General features: G+C 41.0%; 1 protein-coding gene across 3 annotated transcripts in view; it reads left to right on the forward strand.

The window, feature by feature from the left end:
* Positions 1-893: 893 nt before the first annotated feature.
* The window catches only part of ATXN3 (ataxin 3), a 37,450-nt gene continuing 17,979 nt past the window's right edge, over positions 894-20,364 (forward strand). For all 3 annotated transcript variants that reach the window (XM_014790501.2, XM_004434209.3, XM_014790502.2), the window contains exons 1-6: positions 894-946; positions 9,601-9,765; positions 9,996-10,040; positions 11,688-11,773; positions 12,461-12,527; positions 15,767-15,854. In XM_014790501.2, the coding sequence (XP_014645987.2) occupies positions 923-946; positions 9,601-9,765; positions 9,996-10,040; positions 11,688-11,773; positions 12,461-12,527; positions 15,767-15,854 (475 nt within the window). In that variant the 5' untranslated portion in view covers positions 894-922. The remainder of the gene's footprint in view (positions 947-9,600; positions 9,766-9,995; positions 10,041-11,687; positions 11,774-12,460; positions 12,528-15,766; positions 15,855-20,364) is intronic.

The raw sequence follows: 20,364 nt of genomic DNA on the forward strand, positions 1-20,364 counted from the left end.
TAAAGTGGAAGAAGATAGGCTTGGATGTTAGCCCAGGGCCAGTCTTCCTCAGCAAAAAAGAAGGGGATTGGCATGGGCTGTTAGCTCAGGGCTGGTCTTCCTCACACACACACAAAAAAGCACACCTTCCTTAACCTGGTTTCAAAATGCAAGATCTGCTCCTATCCTACTCCTTCAGCTTCCCCCCACCACTTGACTGGACTTTTCACCACCCTCAACTGATGCTTCCTCTTCAGAGACAGAACACTTACACTAGTAACAAGATATCTGGACTCATTTGACCTTGGACATAGTGCTGTTCTTAACTTCTCTGTGCCTCAGTTTCCTCTTGTGTAAAATAGGGATAATAATGCCTACATCAAAGATTGCTGTATTAAATTCATTAATATATGCAAAGCACTTACAAGAGTGCCTACCCTACAGTAAGCCCTATATAAATATTAATACCATTTTTACACAAGTGCTTGGTATTGGGGGATGCCATGAGACTTTCAGTGGGGGAGGAAGAGGAAGATATTAAATAATTATATGCAAACATCATAAATAGAAAGTATAAAGTAGAAAACAAAAAGAACATAGAACCCCAGTCGTCCTTATCCAGACCCCCAGAAGCCTAAGAATCCATAGCCATAGGTGGGAAGCGAGCCTCCACACGGCAGGCGGCACTACAGCATCCCCCAGCCGCTGCATCTCAGAAGAAGGGAGGACGCGCTACAAAGATCACGTGCCCGGCGTTTATAGCCCCAGCCTTCACTGGCTCTTCGCTCCACGTGACTCGCATCCTCGGGGGTGATTGGTCTGCGCGGGGCACGTGGGCAGGGCGGCCGGAGGCGGGGCGGAGCGGGGGCGGAGGGGTGGGGCCGGGGGGCGGAGCTGGAGGGGGTGGTCCGGCGCGGGGGCCGTTGGCTCCAGACAAATAAACATGGAGTCCATCTTCCACGAGAAAGTGAGTGTCCGCGTTGGGTGGGGAGCTGTGTGCGGCGAGGTGGCGGCGAGGGGCGCGGTATCGCCGCCTCCCGGAGAGCTGGGTGGGGCCCGAGTCGCCCCCATCCCGATCTCGCCGGGCGAGAGGAGCTTCACCGATGCCCCCACTGCACCCTCCGCTCGTGAGGCCGGGGCCCGAGATGCTCCAGGAGCCGGGGCCCGGGATGTCCGGGGAGCGGGCAGGGAGTGAGGGCAGGGCCGAGGGCTCGTCCGAGGGGGTGGCACCGAGTGGGCTAGCATCTGCGCTTCCTCTGCACTTTCCGTGGGATTCCTTCTCCAGTCCCTTGTCCCCCACTCGCCCTAGGTTCTAGCTACTCACCTCTGGGACACCTCCCTCGACCCTTCCCAACTCCACCCCACTCCCCACTCCTATCCCTTGGCAGAATTAACTTCCCCTTGTCTGGGCTCCTCAATTCTATATTGGAATCTCCCGTACACTTAGATCTCTGGCGTTGTCTTCATGTCCTTCTCCTGCACTAGATCTATGAGCTTCTGGAGGGCAGAGACCTTGGCTCCTCCCATAGAAGGCCTGACACTTAGGGAAGTGAAGTAGGGAACCCCGTGCGCCCCTAAACAGGGAAGTCGGCACAAGAGTTTTTGTTACGGGATGTTTGGGTTTCATTTCTTTGGCAGTACCGTCTTTAGGGATCAGGAGGCTAGCTCTCTTATTAGGTACTGGGGTGGACTGGAATAATTTTGTTGTGGTCTGCCCAGCCTGTTTTGCTTTGATTCTTCAGTGACCACGCACTTGAAGATACTGTTTGTGGTATGTGGAGAAACTCGTCTTTGTTATATACAATTAGCAAGCCACTTGGGTGTGAGTGAAACCTTCCTCAGGACAACTTTGACACATGATATCTGTCTCATAATAGTTTCACGTTTGGAAAGGGTTGTGGTGAGGCTATTATTTAGTAGGAGCAAAGGGGTTTTGTTAAATACTTGTAAATGATCATTTATTCTTTTAAAATTCACAACCCACGACAATCAAAGAGACAAAAGAGGCATCATATAAATGTAAACAAATTGTTAAATGGAATGCTTTTCTTTACCAAAACGTTTCAGAAAGTTTGGGCACTGAAATAGACTGATTTTTACGTGTGGGGGAGGAAAGATTCGGTAGTCTAGTTATATAATCTTTTGACTTGATTGACGTAATTTATGAATCTTGGACAAGAGAAATTTAGTTGCTTGGCTAAGGAGATTGGATGAAGAGAACCTGGCGTGTACATATTTTTATTACTGACTTTCAAAAGCTTTGGTGTAGGACCAGATGTTTCAACGTGGAAGACTTTGAACATTTTGCACACCACTTCTTGAAAATGATACAATGTATTTTAACAGTATTACTGTTAACCAGTTTGGATAGATTTCACTGAAGGTAACTACTAAACCATGGGATCAAAAGAAGCTGTGCGCTAGTCTAATCAAAATCTACTTAGCTGAAAGTCACTCTCAATTATCAGCATGTGTGTAGGCTTAACGGTATCAGGAATACATTTATCCTTACTATCAATTTATATGTATTCAGCAAATGAAGGATCTTAAAGTTCTGCAGGCATATTTGAAGAGTATGGAAAGCACCTGTAACCATAGGGCCCATTGTTAATCTCCTACACAGTCCATTCTGGGAATGTTGGGGCTTAATATACCATTTCCCAGCGCATTCCCTTCCACTCTGCCACGTACATTTAACCCTTGCTAGGTCCTGGGTTTGGAGAGCCAGGGAACCCTTGGCCCTAAGGAAGCTCTATATGTAGAGATACTTGCCTTCAAAGGGTCTTGCAACCACTTGCTCTTTGAATGTTGCTTTCCCCATTTTTCAGAGTTGCCACTTTGAGTGCCCTTTATTAAGTTAACAGTTGTTCACCGATACATCCCCAGTGCCTGGCACATCATAGGTGCTCAATAAATATTTGAATGAATGAATCAAGAGTTCCTTGAGCATCCATATATATGGTGCTGTTTATCTAAAGTAAACAATTTTTCTGTAAATATTTTAGGCTTTGCAGGTCATCTATGGTCTCACATATTCTTGTTTGTGTTTTTTTCCCCCCAATCATCTAAAAATGTAAAAACTATTCTTACCCACTGGGGCAGGTTGAATTTGGCCCATGGGTTAGAGTTTGCCAACCCTTAACTTAAATCCTGATGCTATATGGCCACCAATTGCTGTTTTTTGGGGAGTGGGTGGATTAGTTCTGGTGCCTGCTTTCTGTCATTTTTGTTATCAGTTCTATTGCTGACTGCTCTTGGTACGGTCACTGTGCCATCTAAATTAGTACTTTTATGTCGTGTGAACTGAGAATGATAACCAAACTTGTTGAGATTATATTTAAAATTAGTGCAAATATTATAAATATGCTGAGCATTGACTTTATGACATTCATTATGTCCCGCTGTGATTGAGGGTTCTTAGCCATCTTTAGGATATTTGAGGTTTAGGAATAACCAAATTCCACCTAAGTGGCTTGAGGAAGTGCTAATAGCCACTTGAAGCCTTTGCCCGGGTTTGAGTCCCAGCTGTACCATTTACCACCTGTATGATCCTGGGCAAATTCCTTATTATCTCTGTGCCCCAGTTTCCTCCTCTGTGGTTTGAGGATAGTCAAGTGTCTGTCTCAGAGTTATGAGTACTTAGGATGCCACCTGGCACATAGTGCTCTAGAAGTGCTGGCCATTGTTATTCAGATGCTTGTGTTGGCTGAACCTCATAATGAGGGGTGGGACTGTATTATCGCTCAGATGAGTTGAAGAAGTGCTGTTAACTTGATTGCATGGCCCGGGTTAGCCCGTTTTTGAGCGTACCCTTAGGTTTGTGCCTGGTTTCTGTTGTAGTCATAGTGTCTCTGGGAATTTGAACAAGTTTTGGGGGAGTCCTGAAGACTTTGGGGAAGGAAGGGGATGATTTGGTTGCAGTTCCCTTTTGTGGTTTTGTAAAATACCGGTAAAACTGGAGATGCATTTTGTTCACCCTTTGATCCCAAGACAATGAAGTCTGGGCCTGAGATCATGGAATTTGAACTTGAATCATGAATCTGAACATGAATCATGAACTTTGAGTATAGCAAAGTGAACTTCTATTCACCTTAAGTTAAAACTTGATGAGAGAGAGGTGCTGGGGCTAGTTTGGGGGTGAGGTAGGAAAATGTATAATCCGAGGCAGGGCCATTGTACAGTTTTTTTGGTCCATGTAGAATTTGATTCATCTTGTGACTTTAAAAAGTGATTTTAAATTTTGGATTGAACAGTTTGTTCTTTCCTTCCATTAAATTATGTTAGAAGTACAGAACTTGATATTATTTCCTATAGCAATGCAGTTTTACTTAAACAAGGTTTGATTTCAAGTGCTTATTTTTCACGTTTTAAAGCTAATTTTGTTTTTTTTCTTTTCTTTTCTTTTCTTTTTGTGAGGAAGATCAGCCCTGAGCTAACATCCATGCTAATCCTTCTCTTTTTGCTGAGGAAGACCGGCTCTGAGCTAACATCTATTGCCAATCCTCCTCCTTTTTTTTTTTCCCCCAAAGCCCCAGTAGATAGTTGTATGTCATAGTTGCACGTCCTTCTAGTTGCTGTATGTGGGACGTGGCCTCAGCATGGCCGGAGAAGCGATGCGTCGGTGCGCGCCCGGGATCAGAACCCGGGCTGCCAGCAGCAGAGCAAGCACACTTAACTGTTAAGCCATGGGGCCGGTTCGCTAATTTTTTTTATAGAGAGAATTTTTTAATCAAATATTTGGATGTCACCATTTCTATATATGATATTAAATATAGTGACCATAGTTTGAGAGCCCCAAAATGAGGCATGTAGCCTGACAGCAGGATGGAAAATTTGCATTAGGACTGTTCCCAGAAAATCCGTCGTCTGGTCACCATATTAGGTAGCCATGTGTGTAATAGTGATATCTTAGCAGAGGCTTTCTTATTGTGGGTTGAAATTTTTTTTTTTTTTTTTTTTTGTGAGGAAATCAGCTCTATGCTAACATCTGCCAATCCTCCTCTTTTTTGCTGGGGAAGACTGGCCCTGGGCTAACATCCGTGCCCATTTTCCTCCACTTTATATGGGCCGCCGCCACAGCATGGCTCGCCAAGCAGTGCGTTGGTGTACGCCCGGGATCCGAACCGGCGAACCCTGGGCCGCTGTAGCAGAGCGCACGCACTTAACCGCTTGCGCCACTGGGCTGGCCCCTGATTTTTTTTTTTTTTTTTTTTTTAGTGAGTATAACGCATGTAGGGGCACATAGATCATAAGAATATAGATGAATGCTCACAAAGTGAACACGTATGTGTAAATAATACTTAGCTCAAGTAACAGATATTGACCTACATCCTCTAAGCCCCGCTTGATGCCCTCTTCCGGATACTTATTCTCTCTCCACCTCCGCCTCCACCTCTGCAAGGGGAACCACTCTCCTGAATTCTGACGTCATTGACTAGTTTTCTTGTTTTTGAGCTTTTGTAAATGGAATCATAACAGTGTGTACTCTTTTGAGTCTGTCTTCTTTTGTAACATTGAGAGGGTCACCCATATTGTTGCAGGTAGTTGTAGTTAATTCATTCTCATTGTTATACAATCATGTATTACTTAAAGACTGGGATACGTTCGTCATTGTGTTACTTAAAGACGGGGATACGTTTGTCGTTGTGTGAACGTCGTAGAGCGTACTTACACAAACCTAGATAGTATAGCCTACTACACACCTAGGCTATGTGGTACTAATCTTATGGGACCACCATCATACATGCAGTCTGTTGTTGACCAAAACATCATTATGCAGTGCATGAATGTATAATATTTCTTTGTGAATATAATGCAGTTTATCCATTCTACTGTGATGGTCGTTTGGGTAGTTCCAGTTTGAGGGCCATTAAGAATAATGCTTCTAATCCTAAGAAAAAAGAACAAAGCTGGAGGCATCATATTCCCTGACTTCAAAACATACTACAAAGCAATAGTAATCAAAACAGCATGGTACTGGTACAAAAACAGACACACAGATCAATGGAACAGAATTGAAAGCCCAGAAATAAAACCACACCTATACAGACAGCTAATTTTCAACAAAGGAGTTAGGAACATACAATGGAGAAAGGAAAGTCTCTTCAATAAATGGTGTTGGGAAAACTGGACAGCCACATGCAAAAGAATGAAAGTGGACCATCTGCTATCACCATTCACAAAAATTAACTCAAAATGGATCAAAGACCTGAAGGTGAGAACTGAAACTATAAAACTCATAGAAGAAAATATAGGCAACACACTATGACATTGGTCATAAAGGAATCTTTTCAGATGCCATGTCTACTCAGACTAGGGAAACTAAAGAAAAAATAAGCAAGTGGGACTTTATCAGATTAAAGAGCTTCTACAAGACAAATGAAACCAGAATCAAAATGAACAGACAACCCACCAGCTGGGAGGAAATATTTACAAAACATATATCTGACAAGGGGTTAATCTCCATAATATATAAAGAACTCACACAACTGAACAACAAAACAACAAACAACCCGGTCAAAAAATGGGCAGAAGAAAGACATTTCTCCAGAGAAGATATACAGATGGCCAATAGGCACATGAGAAGATGTTTAACATCACTAATCATCAGGGAAATGCAAATCAAAACAACACTAAGATATCACCTCACACCCATTAGAGTGGCTATAATCACCAAGACAAAAAACAACAAATGTTGGAGAGGATGTGGAGAAACAGGAACCCTCATACACAGCTGGTGGGAATGCAAACTGGTGCAGCCTCTATGGAAAATGGTATGGAGCTTCCTCAAAAAATTAAACATAGAAATACCCTATGATCCAGCTATCCCACTACTGGGAATCTATCCAACGAACCTGAAATCAACAATCCAAAGAGGCTTATGCACCCCTATGTTCACTGCAGCATTATTCACTATAGCCAAGAAGTGGAAGCAACCCAAGTGTCCCTCAACTGATGATTGGATCAAGAAGATGTGGTATATATATATAATGGACTACTACTCAGCCATAAAAAAAGACAAAATTGTCCCATGTGCAACAACTTGGATGGACCTGGAGGATATTATGTTAAGTGAAATGAGGCAGAAAGAGAAAGACAAACACTGTATGATCTCACTCATATGTGGAATACAAACCAACACATGGACAGAGAAAACTGTATTGTGGTTACCAGGGGCAATGGGGGAGGGGGGAGCACAAGGGGTGAAGGGAGACATGTATATGGTGATGGACAAACAAAAATGTACAACCAAAAATTTCACAATGTTATAAACTATTAAAACATCAATAATAAAAAAAAATGCTTCTAGGGGCCCGGCCCCGGGGCCTAGTGGTTAAGTTCAGCATGTTCCTCTACAGCAGCCCAGGTTTGGATCCTGGGCACAGACCTACACCACTCATTGGCGGCCATGCTGTGGCGGTGACCCACATACAAAACGGAGGAAGATTGGCACAGATGTTAGCTCAGGGCTAATCTTCCTCAAGCAAAAAGAGGAAGATTAGTAACAGATGTTAGCTCAGAGCAACTCTTTCTCAGCAAAAAAGAAAAAAATTACCTGTAGAACAAAAATATATCCCATAGAAAGAAGGAAGAACCTAATAAAGAAAAAATTTAAAGAAAAAAGAATAATGCTTCTATGAACGTTCTTATACATGTCTTTTGATGAACGTATGTTTGCATTTCTTTTGTTTGCCTTGTGTACCTAGTGGTGGAATTGCTAGATCATAGGGTATATATATGTTAAGCTTCAGTAGATATTCCAAATAGTTTTCCAAAGTGGTTATACTAATTTATACTTCCACCAGCAGTAAATAATTGTTGTGATGTCTCTAATCCTCTCCAGCATTTTAGCCATTCTGGAGAGTGTGTAGTGGTCACACATAGTTTGAATGTACGTTTCCCTGATGGCTAAATGAGGTTGACCACCTTTTTCTGTTTTTTAGCCATTTGGGAGCCTACTTGTTTGTCTTGTCCATTTTTCACTAGGGTATAGGTGGGACATCTTTGTATCCCTTCAGTTCACATTGTAGTGTTCAGTGGGAGTTGCTCTCCAGCAGTAGGAATACAGTAGAAGGAAAAAGAGGTGGAGACCAATCCTCTCTCACCACTGTAGCTGTGACTTGAGGGATAGAGAGTATCTTCTTTGCTTCCAAGCTGCTTGTTCCACACCAAGATTTCAAGATAAACTTATTTCGGCCACCTGTCTCAGACTCAGACTGCCTTCCTATTTCGTTATATACATACACCCTATATCTTTCTCGGCAGCTGAATTTTGTTTGTAGAACATTAATCTATCAGGAAAAATATGTGTCTTGCAAGGTGTTGCTCTTTGGGGTCACCATCTATTGTATAACATAGCTCAGAACAAATTGTAGGATGTCAGACAGGCTGGGTTAAGGAATACACTTTACTAGGGAAAGGGAGAATTTAGAGGGCCAGGGTTAGCAGGAGAAGAAAGTGTTCTCCCGTCTACCATCACCCCACAGAGAGGCAAACCCGGGGTATCTGTTCGCAGGGAGGGACCTCATTCCACCCTATATTTATAGGGCAAGCATGGGGAAGCAGCATTGTTGCGGGGAGAGGGGTGATAAGCTGGCTGCTCTGTGCCAGGCAGTCTGGATTTAGATTTGGGTTGCCAGTTGTGTGAGAAGCCAGCTGCCCAGCACCCAAAGGCCCTGGGGCCCATGGGAAGTTGTACTCTCCGCACCCCCATCACGAGAAGTCAGTGATCCCATGTGGTGCTGAGCTTGGATGCAGCCGCCCTTGCTAGTTTGTCCAGAAGTCAACTCCAGGGGTGGTGTTTGGATGGTTTTGCTCATTGCATCACACTGTGTATATATTATCTGCAGACTTCCCAAGGAGAACCTCGATTCTGTAGCTACAAGTCTTCATTAACATGGAACAGAATTTTTCTTACCTGTATCAATTTTTGAGATTTGAAATTACATGAACAAACATTTAGATCAAGTAGAGATTATCTTGTTAAAAGAGCAAATGTTTGGGGCCGGCCCCGTGGCTTAGTGGTTAAGTGCGTGCGCTCCGATGCAGGCGGCCGGGTTCGGATCCCGGGCGCGCACAGACGCACTGCTTCTCCAGCCATGCTGAGGCCGCGTCCCACATACAGCAGCTAGAAAAATGCACAACTATGACATACAACTATCTACTGGGGCTTTGGGGGAAAAATAAATAAAATTAAAAAAAAAAAAAAAAAAGAGCAAATGTTCTAGGGATTAAAATTCCCTTTCAGCATTAGCAATTTGCCGTAGAATCTCCAAAGGTGAATTTATTTTATGCATTGAAAATGAGGGAGACTAAGTGTTTTTACAAAGTAGTTTTTAGTAAAATATGAGGTTTGGTGTCTTTGATATATGATAATGTTTGTTCAATATAAATCATTCTTAACTTTTTGATCATATAGCTAAAGACTTGTAGTTTCATTAATGGCAGAATTGTAAAATAGATGTTAAATGAAAACACATGCGCGTATGTTAATCATGCTTGTCTAAAGCTAAAAAGGTTCGGTTTGACTGTAAGTTAATGATTAAATTCTTCTTTAGGGGAAGATATTGTACAAATCTGTTTAACAAGTCACATTTGAATTTTTTCTTTTGAAAATATTAGCAAGAAGGCTCACTTTGTGCTCAGCATTGCTTGAATAATCTATTGCAAGGAGAGTATTTTAGCCCTGTGGAGTTATCTTCAATTGCACATCAGCTAGATGAAGAAGAGAGGATGAGAATGGCAGAAGGAGGAATTACTAGTGAAGACTATCGCACATTTTTACAGGTACTGATTTTAAACTCACTAAATTGTGTTTTTTAAAAAAATATGGGTACTGTTTAGAAAAGGACAAACCATTCTTCCCATGGGGATCTGACTGGTTAATTATAACTCTGCTCTTGACTTTGTAAGTGGAAATGCACGCGGTGTTATTTTAAATATGCACACTAATGACGGTTTTTATCCTTCTCTCCCTACCCTCAACCCTTGCTCAACTACCTGTCCAAATTAAACAGCAACCTTCTGGAAATATGGATGACAGCGGGTTTTTTTCTATTCAAGTAAGTAGTCACAAGCATGTGCTAAGTGTTGTTTATGTCCTAGGCACTGTTTAAGTTCAGGGTCGGGCTGATCTGAGTATCTTTTCACAGCCTTTTAGTCACTGTAATGATGTGACCTTCAGAACTTCCTCCAGTAGACCATGTCTAAGAGTATAAGATTAGAGTACTAGATTTTTATATAAATAACATGAAAATTAGGATTGTAGAGTCTTCATTTTAGAGTAGGGCTTTTTGAAAGGAGATTATTTAATTTGCCTCTGGATGCTAATAATCTTAATTCCAATAAGTCACAGTGTTTCAAACTGACTCTCTCTTGTGTAAGTTTGAGAAAATGCAACACTTCACTACCTTACATTTAAACCAGCCTACCAGGATTGAATTCCTTTCTTATCATCTTTTTTTTTTCTTTTTGTGAGGAAGATCAGCCCTGAGCTAACATCCATGCCAATCCTCCTCTTTTTGCTGAGGAAGACTGGCCCTAGGCTAACATCTGTGCCCATCTTCCTCCACTTTATATGAGATGCCACCTCAGCATGGCCTGACAAGCAGTGCATCGGTGCGCGCCCGGGATCTGAACCCAGGCTGCCAGCAGCAGAGCCCGCGCACTTAACTGCTACGCCACGGGCCAGCCCCGCTTTTGCTTTTCTTTTAAACTTACATGTTCACCCATAGAATTCAAGGGGAGCTATATTACTTGTGAGATTCTTTTATCTTTTCTGTGGATCTTTCATTCTGTTTCTAATACCTGTGAGGTGTCTCCAGAGTTCTTTTCAGAACCTCTCCTTAGGGACCTATTTCTGCAAATGTCTTTGTTTGCATTCCCCTTGTACTGTCTTCCTGGACCCCTCGATCACCAGTATACCCATCCAGGGCTTCAGTGTGCACTGGTCCAGGTAACAGCTACTGCAGGGCTAGAATCAGAGGCCTGAGCGGGCCCAGCACTCGCCGTTTCCTGGTTGTGCAGCAGCTGCCCTTGGTGCCAGTTCACGTCTGCCTGCTACACTGCATTCGCGTTTTGTCTCTGTTAGTACCTGGTTCACTTGCTTCTTTGTTGGTTACTTGGGGGAGAGTAGATAGTGAATTTTCAGAAATTTCTCTTTTTTTCCTCAACAGTTTGAAATAATCAGGTTCATCTTTTGTTTTTTCCTACAAATTACAAACCCATGATCATAGAAGTTTATGAATCTGTGGAACCTTCAGTTTAAATCCCCAGGGAGAACTCATCTTAATGGACATAAAATTATTGTTGTTACTGACATATCAGGTAGTGAGTTGAATATAACTTTTCTAAAGTGGGACCCATAGCAGCCAAATTATCACATGTATGTAGTGGACTAGTTTTAAGAATAACACCTATTGGATAGAATATACATCTAGATTTTTAAGGCAATTTTATCTAGGAATTGTGTGGTTCTCTGGAACGTCAGAGAAACCGAGTGTGAAAAGCATTCTTTTGATGCTATGTGTGTATGTTAATTATGGATTTAGTGATATTTCTTCATACCTACACACTTTTTTAAAACCACAGCCTTCTGGGGAAATTTATACATGAAGTACAATTGTTTGCACAACTGACATGGCTATACTACTTAAATTTGCAATTGAATGATTTAGCTCATGAAAAGTTGCTATTCTTTTTTTTAACAGGTTATAAGCAATGCCTTGAAAGTTTGGGGTTTAGAGCTAATCCTGTTCAACAGTCCAGAGTATCAGAGGCTCAGGATCGATCCCATGTAAGATTTTATTTTGCTTCTGCTACATTCCTTTTCCTAAACTTGATTTTTTTTTTTTTTTGTGAGGAAGACTAGCCCTGAGCTAACATCCGTTGCCAGTCCTCCTCTTTTTGCTGAGGAAGATTGGCCCTGGGCTAACGTCCGTGCCCATCTTCCTCCACTTTATATGGGACGCCGCCACAGCATGGCTTGGCAAGCGGTGCGTCGGTGCGCGCCTGGGATCCGACCAGCCAACCCTGGGCTGCCGCAGCAGGGCAGGCGCACTTAACAGCTACGCCATGGGGCCGGCCCCTAAACTTGATTTTTAAAGTTATATTTCTTAAAGGAGAAAAATGTATTTTGGATGCTTTTGCCTTGACACTCCCTGCTTCATTCCCTCAGATTTTCCTATCTCACCTTTTGGGGGATGTCCATGAACATCTGGCCACTGAGCCTCCCTTACACCTCAGTGTCTGGCAGCACAGACCTGGTCCTTGAATGCTGTGTGATGCCATCATTTGTGCTCAGCATCACTGATCTGCAGAGAGATCCATAGGGTTCTGTAATTTCTGAAGAATCAGTGATATTTAACTATAAACCTAATACTAAGTTGTCATAGGTTTTGTGTAATACTTGCCAGTAAAAAAACTAAATGAATATGAACTCTGATATTTCAGCTTAATGTTGTGTATTTTTTTCTTTTCCTAGAAACGAAAGATCATTTATATGCAATTATAAAGAACACTGGTTTACAGTTAGAAAATTAGGAAAACAGGTAATGTTTCTCTTCCTTCCCTGTCTTTTTTCTCATTCTGCACTCCATTTGCAACTAAAATGTAAGGGATTGGTGCCTTAAAGATGAAGAAACTCACCAGTAATGTGTTTGTGTGTGGCATGGTTTCATGATAGATAGAAATTTGCTATTTTAAAAGACAATATCAGGGGCTGGCCCAGTGGTGTAGTGGTTAAGTGCGCGCACTCCGCTGCTGCAGCCCAGGGTTCGGATCCCAGGCGCGCATTGACGTACCGCTTGTCAAGCCATGCTGTGGCGGTGTCCCATGTAAAATGGAGGGAGGTCGGCACGGATATTAGCCCAGGGCCAGTCTTCCTCAGCAAAAAGAGGAGGATTGGCAACAGATGTTAGCTCAGGGCTAATCTTCCTCACAAAAAAAAAAAAAAAAGAATACATAATAAACATTTAAAAGAAAAAAGACAATACCAATTTCCTTCATAGATTTGTGACAACCATATACAGTTTAACTGTACCATAAGAAAAATTCTCTATTTAAGACAGTGCAAAAGTGGTTACTTTTAAGTGGGTTTTTATTTTATAAAGATGTTCTGTCAGTAAACTATTACATTTATAGACTTGTATTTAGCAAAATAGTGTCACAAAGCCTGAAACAGTGTCCAGCTTGAATAAAAGTTTCCAATCATGTTTGCATAATAAGATTATTCATGTTCCAAAATGCTACGTAATAAATATATCTACATAAAATCATTTCTATTTTTTAAGGAAAAAGAGCGTGGTATGTGTTTCAAGCGAGCCTTTTTTAAGATGAAGAAATGTACCTAAAATGTTATCTTTTAAAATAATTACCAATGATCTTTGTACACATGATTCCATTTTTGAAACAATTATTTAAAGTCCTTTTTATTAGACTTTGAATCTTTGAAGGAGAGTTATTGAAAATAGGCTAATACAATAAAAGAAATGAACTATTGATACTTGCAGCAACATGGATGGATCTCAGAATAATTATGTTGAGTGAAACAATCTACACATAAAATACTTTGTAGTGTATAGTTCCAGTTATGGAAAAGTCTGGAAAATGCAAACTAATCGAGGATGACAGAAAGCAGATCGACCAGTGGTTGCCTGGGCATGAGGAGGACGAGAAGCAGTGAAAGGAGGATTACAGGGCACAGAAACTTGGAGTGATGAGTGTGTTCACTCTCTTGGTTGTCATGGTTTCAAGGGTGTATGCATATGTTAAAACTTTTCAAATTGTACACTTTATGTGCAGTTTATCGCATGTCAGTTATACCTCAATAAAGCTGTTGAAAAATGAAATAATACAAAGCAAACAAGAAAATGAAGTCAAGAAAGTATACATTGAATTAAACCTTTTTTATTTTTTTTTTGCTGAGGAAGACCGGCTCTGAGCTAACATCTATCACCAATCCTCCTCCTTTTTTTTTTTACCCACAAAGCCCCAGTAGATAGTTGTATGTCATAGTTGTACATCCTTCTAGTTGCTGTATGTGGGACGCGGCCTCAGCATGGCCGGAGAAGTGGTGCGTCGGTGCGTGCCTGGGATCTGAACCTGGGCTGCCAGCAGTGGAGCGCGCAAACTTAACGGCTAAGCCATGGGGCCGGCCCTGAATTAAATCTTAATAAAAGATAATTCAAAAACAAAAACTCGGCTAAGAGCAAGTAAGAAGGTGTGGTGCAGTAGAGACCGACCGAGTGGGGATCAACTCTAGGGAAAGACCCGGTTAGGACACTGCCAAGATAATTTACCCTCTGGGTTTTATTTATATCTTTAAAATTATGATCAAGTATTCTTCACTTTTTATGTATAAAGTAATCACTGGATTTTTTAAGATCTGAAGACTTAGATTCCAGAAGTTCCTTTGTATTGATATGCATGTAAACTTATTATTTTGAGAGGTTCTTAAAATTTTAGTTCTTCAAAATTGAATTCTCATATTTTTAAGTTATCTTGGACAAATATAGGAAATATCAAATTTTAGCGTATTATCTTTAGCTCTAATTTATATTTTTGTTTAAACTTGTATTTTTTCACTATAGGTTCTTTTGTCTGAGATCCCTGTATAATGAAAAAGATGACTGGAGAAAATATTATCATCTCTTTCAAAATTCAGGAAAAGTAGTAGGTCATGATGCTACAGTAGCTTTTAAAAGTCGTCTTAGGGGGGCCGGCCCCGTGGCGTAGCGGTTAAGTGCGTGAGCTCCGCTGCTGGTGGCCCGGCTTCGGATCCCAGGTGTGCACCAACGCACCACTAGTCAGGCCATGCTGTGGCGGCATCCCACATAAAGTGGAGGAAGATCGGCACGGATGTTAGCTCAGGGCCAGTCTTCCTCAGCAAAAAGAGGAGAATTGGCATGGATGTTAGCTCAGGGCTGATCTTCCTCACACATAAAAAAAGAATTAAAAAAAATAAATAAAACTTTTCTTATCTTGTGGTTTAAATTAGGACTCCTATGAGGTAGTGACTAAATGATGTTAATTATATGCAATGGTGGCTTAATGATCTTTTCTAAATGAGTTCGTAATTACAAATTCTCTTCCTGGAATATCTGACTTGCTTGCAATTAGGGGCTTTTAACCAAAATTATCAGTAGTGGGAAAACTGTGTAGTTGTCATTTTTCTTCCACATCAGTATGGTCTGATTGGATTAGAGTTAGGTTAGATTGATAATTTGAAGAAAATTAATTATAGTTATCAATAAAGATACTTAAAATATGATCAGTTTCTATTCTTTCCTTTTTGGGGATGATTTAAAGTTTATGGCTTAAAGCAAACTTTTATTTATTTTTTTAATTTTTTTATAATTTTATTTATTTATTTATTTTTTTACCCAAAGCCCCAGTAGATAGTTGTATGTCATAGCTGCACATCCTTCTAGTTGCTGTATGTGGGACGCGGCCTCAGCATGGCCGGAGAAGCGGTACGTCAGTGCGCGCCCGGGATCCGAACCCGGGCTGCCAGCAGCGGAGCATGCGCACTTAACTGCTAAGCCACGGGGCCAGCCCCATGAACTTTTATTTTTAAAAAAGCATTTAATAGTGATAAATCTGCAACAGTCTATTTCAGTTTTTTTTTCATGACATTATTTAATTACCTTAAAAAATCTCGGTGTGACATGTTTCCGGTGCTTAGTGAGTCTCACTAAGTTTAGATGGGTTATATCTATTCTTAATATGTGAAACTTCCTCATTACTTAAAATGTACACTAACTTAAATATTGATAATTTTTTTTTCCAGTGGTTCAACTTGAATTCTCTCTTGACGGGTCCAGAATTAATATCAGATACATACCTTGCACTTTTCTTGGCTCAACTACAGCAGGAAGGTAAATAAAGACTGAAAATTTTATAATGTTATCTTTCAAAGTAGCCAAATAAAGCTGGCTCATTAGATGTGAATGTAACAATACTGTTTTTATGGCAGTGGCAGTGAAGTCTTTGTTGTACGTGGTGAACTTGAGGCTGTGCTTTGGCTGATCCTGTTCGGGTGGAGTTCTCACTGACCCCGGGCCTCCCCTGGGATGCTGCTTCCTCTGCAGCCCCTCTGAGTAATGGCTCTTTTTCTTCCGTACCCCACACAGCACAGGGCCAGGGAGAGGGGTGGGCATTCTTATTGTTCATCCTTGCCCCTCTAGGCCACTGCTCTTCCCTAAAAACTCTGGCTCCTTTGAAACACATGCCACTGGGTTAAACTCTGCCCTTGGCTCTTTTGCAGTCATCTGTGATCCTCCTCCTTTTTCCTTGAAGATTTTAGGATCTGACTGTCTTCTCTCTGCTTCAACTCCTTCGATCATTCTTAGTGATTTCTACATCAAAAGTTAATCCAATCCAATACCTTGCTTCTTACTTTCAAAGATCATTTTCTGCACTCTTGCCTTGCCATTACCAATAACCATACCACCTTCAAATCCCGATTACAAGCATCCTACTCTTTGACTATTGCCTCCTATGTTTATGCCATATTTTCTCTGTTTTTTTCATTCCAACACTTCTTTAAATCCAACCAGAAGGCCCAGACATTCTCCTTAGATCCTTCCTTCCTTCTTCTGCTTATTTTCTATAATCCAACCTTGTACTCCCTCCATTGCATTCCCCAGCTCCTTTCTCCTCTCCCTCCATCATACTTTCATGACAAAATCCCAACCCTGGTTGAAATCAAATCTTGGTCTTGTCCATTCCTGCACTGGAGCAGCTGAACATGGCTAAAGAATAACAGAAAATATAATGATTGATTTTGCTTTAAATTTATGATCACAAATTTCAAATGAGCCTGTAGTGCTACCTGACATTCCTACTGTGTTTTCTTACTAAGTTCACTTACCACTCACCAAGATGATTATTTCATAACTTATGTCTGTAAACCTCTAACCATTCTCTTCCCTCACTTCCTCTTTCCCTCACTTCCCTCCTTCCTCACTCCTAGCTTATGGCTTTCCTTTATAATCTACTTCGAGAACAGAAGCAATTAAAAGAGAACTTCCTCATCTTTCTACCAGCAAATCTATCAACTTGTCTATATCTCTACCTGTGCTTTGAGCCTATGGAAATAGATGACTTGTCCCCTGCTCCCAACCAAGACCAGCCTCTCCACTTTGGGGCTGGATCCCAGCTCCTCTACCTTCTCAAGGTCTTTGCTCCTGCTTTTGTCTCTCCTCGCTCCTGTATGATCAGTTTTTCCCCTTGTTGCTGTATTATTCCTATCAGTAGAGAAATAAGCTCTTTACCTCCATTGATTAAGAAGAAAAAGCCTCTCTTAACTCCAGGAAACTCCAGCTGCCTCCCTATTTTTATTTTCTCCTTAGAATCATCTTTAGTGTGTTGTCTTCTATTCATTAACTCATTCTAGTCACACTGTCATAACTGTGTCACCCTCTTCTCTGTGTCACCAATGACCTCCACATTTGCCAGTGCCAGTATTCAATTCTCAGTCTTCCTTTTATTTGACCTCATCTTATTTGAGGGTATAATTTATTACACCCTCCTTTAAACAGAACAAAATAAAACTTAATTATCAAAAATTTCAAACAAAGGGGCCGGCCCTGTGGCGTAGTGGTTAAGTGTGCATGCTCCGCTGCTGGCGGCCCAGGTTCGGATCCCGGGTGCGCACCAACGCACCGCTTGTCAGGCCATGCTGTGGCGACGTCCCACATAAAGTAGAGGAAGATCGGCACAGATGTTAGCTCAGGGCCAGTCTTCCTCAGCAAAAAGAGGAGGATTGGCATGGATGTTAGCTCAGGGCTGATCTTCCTCACACACACAAGAAAATTTTTCAAACAAATTTAAAAGTAGAGAAAATAATGTGATGAACCCTCATGTACCCTTCAGTCAGCTTCAACAATTATCTCTTGGCCAATCTTGTTTTATGTATTCCCTACCCACTTCCTTCCCCTGTTTATCCTGAGCAAATATTAGGTGTCTTATAATTTTCTTTGAAAATGTTTTTTATAATTAAAATCTTTAAAAGCAAGGACTGTTTTAAAAAAAATATAGCCACAATACCGTAATCACACCTAAAAAATTTAACCACAGTGCCTTAATAACATCAAATACCCTGTCAGTGTTCAAATCTCCAATCTCCTTGGTTCTTGATGTTTTTTACTGTTTAATGCAGGTTAAAATAAGGTTCATTGATTGCACTGGATTGATATATCTATGAAGTTGAACTGTAGGTTTCCTCTCCTCTTTATTTTCTCCTTAATTTTTTTTTTTTTGAAGAAAAGGGGCTGTTCTGTTTCCCACATTCTAGACTTTGCTGATTTCATCCCTCTTTTCCTCTGAGCCCTGGATCCCAATAGACTAGTCCTTAGATCAAGAGGCTTGATCAGATTCAGGTTGATTTTGGGGAGACGGTGGAAGTCTCTTCACAGATGATGTGGCACTTGATGTCTGTTGTCTCTTTTTGTGATTTGAGTAGCTATTGATGATCAGTCCCTAGATTGATTATTTCATTAGGGGTTCCAAAATGGTGATATTATATTCCCGTCATTGCTTCATTTATTTACTGGAATACTTCTATAGAAATAAACTTTCCCTCATCAATTATGTGGTTATCCTAAAATATAGTTTATATGGGAAAAGCAAGATAAGTATTTCTTTCCTTTTATCAGTTTTTTTAAATGAGTTGGTTTCATAATGTCCTTCCTCCAAAGGTTAACCAATTCATTTCTTTTTTATTTTACTGAAGTGTCATTGTAAACTAACCCATTAAAACATAGTCCATTGTAACTGTTATTCCTATTGATATTCAAATTGTTCCATCTTGGACCAGTGGGGACCCTTTAAAGTTGACTCCTAAGTTTCTGAAATGACCACTACAGTCTTTTGAAGGCATGCGTCCTTGTCCTCGTATAACAGGATGTTTCAGGCTTATCTTGTGTGTGTCCTGCCCTGTGAGTGGTAGTGTTTAGAGATCACAGTCTGGGCCTTGGCGTGCTTATTGCTACTGGGTTGGTCGTCATGTAACGTTTTTCTAGTTCACATGTAAGATTATAGTGTTTTTTACTTCTTTGATTTTATATACTTGTATCTCTTTTCTTTTATGCCTAAAACCCTGGTTTCTAATTATATCCCCCCTCTTGAAACACTGTCCACACTTGGCTTCCAGGCCACTGTGCTCTGGTTTTCCTCATATCTCATTGGCTGCTTCGTTCAGATTCCTTTTCCAATCACTAACTACTGAAGTGACCAGAGTTGAGTCCTGGACAACTTCTCAATTATGTGCTGTCCCATTATTTTAAATATTATCTCTAAGATCCATGCGCCAGTAGTTCCCAAACTTTTATCTGCTGCTTAGACCATCTCCCCTGAACATCAGACTCCTAATTTGGAAGTCCAGAAAGCATTTCAAACTGAGCATGTCTACAAAAGACTGATTTTGGTTTTTTCCTCATACATGCTGTCTCTCAGGTTTTCCCTTTCAGCGAGGATCACTGTTCTTGCATTCTTGTTCCTATATGTTATATTGATAAGGCAGCCCAGAGTGCTTTTTTAAAAATGTCATGCATATTATGACACACCCTCACTCTTTACCCTTCAGCGGCTCCCCAGCACACTTAGAAGAAAATCTAAAGTCTTGAATAAAACCTAAGATATTTACTGTGCACCTGAACAAGACAGAGTTTCTGCCCTTCATGATGCCCTTCATGGAATACCATTGTGAGCTGACACACTTATTCTGGGATCTAGATACAGTTTTCCTGGCATAAAACAGTTGTTAAACCATCTGAACTCTGAGCACACTTGTCCTGGTGAAAAAAAAATGTTAAGCATATTATGATTTACTGCTTTCAGTTTTTCCATTAATAGTCCTTTTGATCTTTATTTGTTTCATTGTGTGTTAATGCTCGCAAAGGATATCCAGTAACAAGCACCAAAATTTAAGAAAAATTTATGTAGAAAAACTTAAATTGATTAGAATGACTTAGATATAGACCACCCTTATTAAGTTTTTGTGTGGGGTATCCAGCTGGGAAAACCCTGGCTTTCTAGAATCATGTTTATAAAAATTACACTGGACCATTGTAATGCTTTCAAAATACGAACCACTTCTTCAACAAGTGGGCTGGATTTGGGGTATTGTCTTCCCAGTCTGTTTTCAGTTAGAAGAGAGGTGTTTGTGTGTGTGGATGTGTGTGTGTGTGTGTGTCTGTCTGTCTGTCTGTCTGTCTGTCAGGGTGGGGGCACCTATTTCCGCAGATGACTCATTTTGCCTGTATTACACATTATTACACACATTATCTGATCGCGTCCTCACCACAGCCCTCTGAGGACGGCCCAGTATCATCGGTTTAACGATTGAAGAAACCAAGGCACAGATGGGTCTCTTGATTTCCCAGA

Source organism: Ceratotherium simum, chromosome 24, assembly GCF_057802395.1.
Source record: "Ceratotherium simum simum isolate JZ-2026a chromosome 24, ASM5780239v1, whole genome shotgun sequence".
Classification (NCBI taxonomy): domain Eukaryota; kingdom Metazoa; phylum Chordata; class Mammalia; order Perissodactyla; family Rhinocerotidae; genus Ceratotherium; species Ceratotherium simum.